Source organism: Carlito syrichta, unplaced genomic scaffold, assembly GCF_000164805.1.
Source record: "Carlito syrichta isolate Samal-C Ts95f unplaced genomic scaffold, Tarsius_syrichta-2.0.1 Scaffold302949, whole genome shotgun sequence".
NCBI lineage: Eukaryota > Metazoa > Chordata > Mammalia > Primates > Tarsiidae > Carlito > Carlito syrichta.
In genome coordinates, this window is record NW_007247045.1 from 483,940 (window position 1) to 492,004 (window position 8,065).

The 8,065-nt window shown below is 46.0% G+C and overlaps 1 protein-coding gene across 1 annotated transcript in view; it reads right to left on the reverse strand.

The window, feature by feature from the left end:
• The window catches only part of BSPRY (B-box and SPRY domain containing), a 47,307-nt gene that overhangs the window by 22,684 nt on the left and 16,558 nt on the right, over positions 1 to 8,065 (reverse strand). Inside the window, exon 3 of the mRNA XM_008057323.2 lies at positions 4,451 to 4,549. Coding sequence (XP_008055514.2) covers positions 4,451 to 4,549 — 99 coding nt within the window. The remainder of the gene's footprint in view (positions 1 to 4,450; positions 4,550 to 8,065) is intronic.

An 8,065-nucleotide genomic window follows, 5' to 3' on the forward strand; every position in this document is an offset into this window, starting at 1 on the left:
TAGGCGACAGAGTGAGACTCCAACTCAAAAAAAAAAAAAGATGTGGGGTACAATTCAGGATTAGGTATACAAGTGAACATCCTACAGGATGTGCATGTTTCTAAATTCAATTCAATGGTCCCTTCTCAGTTATCACTTTTCTTGATGATCACTCAGCACTACTTGACATCAGTGATCTCTCCTACATCATCTTTGGAACCTATTCTGGGACAGTATGCTCTCTTAGTTTTACTTCTATTTTATTGATTGGTTGTTCCTTCTGTTTGTTTTGTTTTGTTTTGTTTTTGAGTTAAGTCTCACTCTTGTTGCCCAGACTGGAGTGCAGTGGCACACTCACAGCCAATGCAGCCTTGACCTGCTGGACTTAGGCAATCCTTCCACCTCAGCCTCCCAAGTTGCCGGAACTACAGACTCACGCCACCACGCCCAGCTGGTTATTGTGATTTATTGTAGAGAAGAGGTCTCACCAAGTTGCCCAGGCTGGTCTCGAAGCCCCAGGATCAGGCAATCCTCTCACCTCGGCCTCCCAAAGTGCTGGGATTACAGGCTGAGCCACCATGCCCAGTAGATAGCTCCTTCTTGATCTCCTTTACTTTTATTTTATTTATTTGATTTTTTTGAGTTGGAGCCTCCCTCTGTCGTCCTGACTGGAGTGCAGTGGCCGCTCCCAGCCACTGCAGCCTTGACCTGCTGGGCTCCAGTGATCCTTCCGCCTCAGTCTTCCAAGTAGCTGGAACTACAGGTGTGTGCTACCACACCTGGCTAATTTTTTTGATTTATTGTAGAGATGAAGTCTTGCCAAGTTGCCCAGGCGGGTCTTGAACCCGCGGGCTTAGGCAATCCACTCACCTCAGCCTCCCAAAGCGCAGGATTACAGGCTGAGCCACCGAGCCTGGCTCTTGGTCTCCTTTAAATGTTGAAGTATACCAGTCTTGGACCCCTGCTCTTTCCTATCTATACTTATTTACTTAGTGAATTCATTCTTTCCTACAGCTTTCAATACCATTTATACACTGATGAATCCCAAATTTATATCTCCAGCCCAGCCCTCTCTCAACTCATATATCCAGTTACCTATCAGTATCAGTGGATGTCCAATCAGTATCTCAAACTTAACACGTCCAAGAACTCAAGACCTCCTCCCCTGCCAACCATCACTTCACATGCAGTCCTTCCCCACCCCTGTAACTGGCTGCTATATTCTTCCCGTTGTTCAAATAAAAAAGCTTAAGATCAAGTGTTCTATTTTCTCTGTGGATAATGAGGCGACCTTACTTAACCTGGTACTCTGGTTGCCTGAGGATTTCACTGCTTCTTAGAAGTTGGAATAATCCATGAATATCATTTTTAAAATGTTATCTTTTTTTTGAGTCAGAGTCTCACTCTATTGCCCAGGTTGGAGGGCAGTGGCATGCTCACGGCCACCACAGCCTTGATCTGTTGAGTTCAGGTGATCCTTCTGTCTCAGTCTTCCAAGTAGCTGGAACTAACTACAGGCATGCACCACCACACCTGGCTAATTTTTCTTGATTTATTGTAGAGATGAAGTCTCGCCAAGTTGCCCAGGCTAGTCTCGAACCCATGGTCTCAGGCAATCTTCTCAACTCGGCCTCCCAAAGTGCTGGGATTATAGGTGAGCCACCACACCTGGCTAAAATGTTATGTTTTAAAATAAAAAACTTGCTCGGCTGTCCCTATTTATAAACTCTTGGGGTAGGGGGGGAAAAAAACCTTTCCCAGATTTTTAATTTGTAATTAAAGCATTAAAAAAAAAAAAAGCTTAAGAGTTACCATGATCCTTCCTCCCTTTCTTTCACAGCCTACATCTAACCCGTCAGCAAATCCTGTTGTTTCTCCAAAACATATGCAGAAGTCAGCCACTTTTCACCATCTTTGCCACCATTACTCGTTTCCCACCTGAATTATTACAACAGCTTTCTAACTGATCTTCTGCTTTTACCTTTGCTGTCTATAATCACTTTCAACATAGCAGCCAAAGTATTCCTTTTAAAATTAAATCAGGCCAGGTGTGGTGGCTCAAGCCTGTAATCCCAGAACTTTGGGAGGCCGAGATAAGAGGATTGTCTGAGTCCAGGGGTTTGAGACCAGCCTAGGCAACTTGGTGAGACCTTGTCTCTACAATAAATCAAAATTTAGCCAGATGTGGTGGTGCACGCCTGTAGTTCTAGCTACTTGGAAGGCTGAAGCGGAACGATAGCCAGAGCCCAACAGATTGAGGCTGCGGTGGCCAGGAGCGTGCCACTGCACTCCAGTCTGGGCGACGGAGTGAGACTCCATTTCAAAAAAAAAAAAAAAAAAGGCAAAGACCCTATGTGGCCAGTGAGAAACAATCCAGCGCCCCTTTGCCCTCTGCCTCTCTGATCTCATCTCCTACTGCTTTCTCATTTGTTTACTCCACTTCAATCTCAGAATTCCTCGCTGCTTCTCCAACATGTCAGGTACACTCTCACCTCAGGGCCTTCGTACTTGCATTTCCTCTTTCTGGAACATTCTTTTCCCAGATGTATGGTCCATTCCCTTACCTCCTAGGTATTTGAGCAAACACCAACTTTCTTAACAAGGTCATTCCTGGTCACAGGACATGTAATTGCACTCCTGTTCTCAACACATCCTATCCCACTGTCTGTTTAATATGTTCCCTTAGCATACATACTACCTTCGGATATAGTATATATTTATTTGTTATTGCCCCCTCCCATGAAAAAAATGTCGGTTTCATGAAAAACAGAGACATTTATGTTTTATTCACTGAGGAGTGCCTAGCACATTGAACACCAGTGCCTGGTACATGGGAGGTGCTCAATAAGGATTTGTTTAATAAATGGTGAAATGTTAGAAGTTTTCCCCTTAAAGTCAGAATCTGCGACATTAGCTTCTATTCAACTTTGTAGTGAGATCATAGCCAGTGCAATAAGACAATAAAATAAAAAGGATAAGGAGAGGGAGAAAGGGAGAGAGAGAAAGAGAGGGAGAGGGGAGAGAGGGAAATCACCATGCAAAGTGAAGCAGAGGTAGACTTTGCTAGACTCCTAGCAGTTTGCTGGGTCCTGGTTCTAGTCCCCTTTAGATTCTGAGAGACACTTATATTCTGCAGGAAATTACCTGTTTTGTTTATGCTAGTTTAACTGGGTTCTGTTCTATGCAATTAAAAGAATCTTGGAGGTCAGGCACGGTGGCTCAGGTCTGTAATCCCAACATTTTGGGAGGCCAAGGCAGGAGGAATGCTTGAGCCCAGGAGCTAGAGACCAGCCTAGGTAACAGATCTCGTCTCTACAAAAAAATTTTAAAATTAGCTGGGCATGGTGTTGTATGCCTGTAACCTAGCTACACAGGAGGCCAAGGTGGAAGGATCCCTGGAGCCCAGGAGGTTGAGGCGGTGGTGAGCCATGATCGTATCACTGCATTCCAGCCTGGGCAGCGGACTGAGACCCTAATTAAAAAATAAATAAATAAAAATAAAATAAAAGAATCTTGGCCAAGGCAATGCTAAGCCTGCTGTCTGTACTACAGGGGAAAGAGAGAGAAGTGCAGAAAGAAATTCATAGTTCCTGCCCCTGAAGGGCATACTTGAGAGTGAAGACATAGGAGTGGCAATGAGTCCACTGAATAAAGGATCAGCAGTTGGAAGTAGCAGAAAGAGATCTGGCCTGTGAGTCAGAAGATCCAGGTCATAGAACAGACTCTGCCAGGAGGCCATGGGAGTGAATTAACCTCTATAGGGCCCATTTCACCATCTGTAAATGGAGATATTACTGCCACCTACTTCTCAAGATTATCATAAAGACCCAGGCATAGTGGCTTATGCCTGTAATCCCAACACTTTGGGAGGCAGAGGCAAGAGGACTGCCTGAGCCCAGGGGTTTGAGACCAGACTGGGCAATTTGGCAAGATCTTGTTTGTACACTAAATTAAAAAATTAGCAGGCATGGTGGCACGCACCTGTGGTTCCAGCTACTTAGAAGGCTGAGGCAGAAGGATCACCTGAGCCTAGCAGGTTGAAGCTGTGGTGCCATGAGCATGCCACTACGTTCTAACCTGGGCAAAAGTGAGACTCCAAGACACACGATTGTCATAAAGAATACTCAGTGTAAAAGCTCCCTAAGTTATTTCATAATTCTGAGGTAGAGCAGAAAATAATTAGATGGCAGAAGAATATATCCTTCTTGATCTCCTACCCCAAGTATCCAAGAAAGTCATCTTCTAGAAGAGTTTTTGCACTCAACATGGTACTAGGAACTAGCCCACTCTGTCCAGATGGTAACATTGAGGCTCAGAGATGAGAAACCATCTTCCCTGGACATCCAGCTTTGCTGGTAGCACAATGTGTCTGTGAGGTTGGGTAGGGACCCTAGACTTGTCCAATTCTCTAAGGCTAGGGTCTTATATCCTGGGAGGAGGACCAGAGTAAAGGGGAGAGAAGAGGAATTACCACTGCTCTCTGGTTCTTCTCTGGCAGGACCTCAGCCATATACTTGGTGATGCCAGCACTCTGTAACTGCAGCCTCTCACATTGGTCCACAATCTTGTTCTGCAACACAAAGAACACTCATGGCATCTTACTCTATATATATGAGGCATTTACTCCATCCTGATGATTTTCTTCTACCGAACCTCAGCCAACCACTTCGTGGTCACATCTCAGATCTCATCATTATTGAAAACTATACCAGCCATGCTCGGTGGCCCAGTCTGTAATCCCAGAACTTTGGAAGGCCGAGGCAAGTGGATTGCCTGAGCCCACATGAGACCAGCCCAGGCAACTTGGTGAGACCTCATCTCTATAATAAATAAAAAAATTAGCTGGGTGTGGTAGCACACGCCTGTAGTTTGGGTTACTTGGAAGGCTGAGGTGAAAGGATAGCTGGAGCCCAGCAGGTCGATGCTGGGGTAGCTGTGAGTATGCCACTGCACTCCAGCCTGGGTGACAGAGTGAGACTCCAACTAAAAAACAAACAAAAATTATATGACCCCCCAAAATCTTCATTTCAAGAATCTACACCCTCCCCACCATGCCCCATCCTTCTAGCTCACTAAACCTGGAATCACTATTCCAACAATTCTTCAGCTCAGTTGGGGCCAACATAGCCTTTCACTGTCCCATCATCCCTTCTAAGGCCTCACTTCCTTCTTGATGTTGAAATCTCATGGTCCATCATTATAATCACTTCCTTGCATACACATTTAACCCGCCATCATTCCCAGCTCCCTGACACTCCACACCCACTCATGAGCAGAACATGCTTCTAGAACTGCTCTCCTTCAAGTCATCAAGCAACTACCATTATCCAGACCAAGAACCCAGAATTTTGTCTCCCCTGTTATCCCATCAAGCATCTACAATTACCCAGATCAAAAACCCAGCAGTTTCTCTCCAACCCCACCTCTAAACCTATCAGCCCCATCTCTAAAGTCTCTTTCTCTCCTCTGGTCACCTCCAACTCTAGTTATTCTAGTTAGACTGTCATCACCTTTCACAGGAAACACTATTATTCTAACCTGGCATCCAGTCTTGACACCCCCCCATAGCTACCTTTTCTAAGGAAATCAGATCAGGTCATGCTCCTGCTCAAAATGCACGAATGGCATTCACAGGAATACATTCACAGGAGGATCAATCTTCTTACCTTACCAACATGGCCCCACCTGACGTGACTGCCTACCTCTCCAATGTCACCTCCCACCACTCTCCACACTGTCCTTCTTTCTATTCCTTAAGCACACTAAACTTGTCCTGCCCCCAGTACCTCTGCACATGTTGTTCCTTCTGCTTCCTTCTATGTGTGTGTGTGTGCATGTGTGTGTGTGTCGCTCACCCTCTCCATTCAGAAGTCACCTCCTCAGAGAGGCCTTCCTTGATCATCTGCCCCCTCACCCAGTCTCTTACTTTGCTTTTTCTCCCTTGCACGTATAACTCTCTGACTATATATTATGGGTTTATTTACTTTTTTGGATATCTGTCCCCCCAATACCGAAACAGAAGCACCAGAACTTTTGACTTATTCTCTGTTCCCCACTACCTTGAAGAGAGTTCCTGCACACAGAAGGCCCTGAATAAATATTTGTTAAATGAATGAACACCCACTACCTTGAACAAAAGGTTCAGCAGTTCACAGCTCCCAAAGCTATGAGCATCATCTGACAGTGCAAGGGAGAGTTTCAGAAATGGAAACACTGAGGCCCACAGGGAAGTGACTTGCCCCAGGAGACATGGCCAGGCCCCTGCTTTTCTACTCTATTTCTCTAGGTAATAGCTGGAGTCTTTCCAAGTAACTGTCCCTCCACTGTCTCCCCTAAGAGATTTTGCCTCAGTTCCATGTGCCAAAAGGCAATTCGGCTACCATTTCCAGGAAGCCCTTGTAAATCTTTCCCCTATAGGAAGAAATTAGTCATACTTCACAGGTCCAAAAACAAAGTTATAGAACTGAATTGACTCTGGGGAAGCTGTGTTCATCATGCACCGTGGTACTGAGGGAACTGAGACTAGCTTCTGAAAAACTACAGGACTGGAATCCAGAGGTGAGACGTAGGAACTGGTGCTGTCTTTGCCCAGTTCTGCGACAATCTTGCCTGGAGTGACATTTCTTTGCTGGCTGGAGGGATGGGGAAGGAGTAAAACAAAAATCCCTAAATTGAAAGGAGCAGGGCAAGATTTATCTCCCTTCAGGCAGAGATGAATATAATTAGGGCCTCAGGGGGGTCCAGGGGAGGATCCAAAGTACATTCTCAAACAAGCAGCAGGCCTTCCACCTGCCCCAGACTTCAGCCCTGTCACCACTCAGCACCGACCCTGAAGGCTATTTTTTAAGGTCGTCATAAAATTCTTACCTCCATTAGCATCACTTCCTCCCTCCAACCACTGAAGCAAAGACAACAGTTTCCTCTTGCCTAGTCAATGACTCCCCTGGTCCAGCCCCTGAACAACAGGAAACTTGGAGGAGCTACTACACTGTTCAGAGCCTCAGTTTCCTCATCTGTAAATGTAGGTAGGACCACCATTTCAAAGGCTTGATCTGCATGGAATCAGATTATGGATATTTAAGTATTTTGGAATTTGCAAGGTTTCTATCTGTCGTGCAAGTTGACTATACCACCTTATCTAAGTTTTTTTCATCCTGACTATTGTTGATGGGGGTGATAGGTAGGACCAACCAGGAGTTTTTGAGCGCTGCTGAAAAACTGAACCCCTCTCGGCCCCAGGACCTTGTAAAGATGGGTTTATTACTGTCCAGTCTAAGTAGGTGAAGTCCCTATAGAGAGCATTCTTGCCTCACAGCTGTGCTGAACTTCAGAGTGCTGTAGGGAGAAACAAGCCATTTAATCAAATTGCAAGAAATTCCCAGGGGCCACAGCAAGGGTGGAAGAAGCCCCTGGGTGATGTTGACTCTACAATATCAGCAGCTAAGGGGAGAGGTGGTGACATGAAGGTAACCAGCCAGGAGCCAAACTGGAAATGGAGAGCGGGGAGAAGCCCGAGGTGAAGGAGAATTTCCTGATACCCTCCCCTGCCCCTTCTGTTTATCCAGGTGAAATAAGCTGTAAGTAGAGCCCAGGCAAACCCTGAAATGGAGAAATATATCACCACCCAAGAAGCCTGAAGGGAGGTTTATGAGTAAGGGACTGAGGGGTAAGGAGGGGCCAGGTTTTATCACAGGTCAGCTTCCACAGGGGCGGGAGCTGGGGCACACCTCGCACCAGGAGTTGAAGGAGCTGAGGCCTTTCGTTGTCCAAAGTCAGTCCCAGAGCATAGGAGACGAGTCTTGGGGTGGAGGAGGGGCTGAATCTGCCACTATGTGACAGGCACGATGGGTAAACAGTATTTTACTGATTATCTTACTGATGTCTCACAACAACTCTACTAATTACGAGCTATAATAGTTATCATTATTACTGCTCCCAAGCTATAGATGAAGACACCAAGGCTCAGAGAGGTAACTCAAAGGGAGGATGGGAGAGAGTGGATTCGAACGCAGGCCAGCCTGACTCCAGAAGCCACACCCTTAACCGCCCAGTTCCACAGCCAAAGCCACTCAGGAGCCTGGGCTCG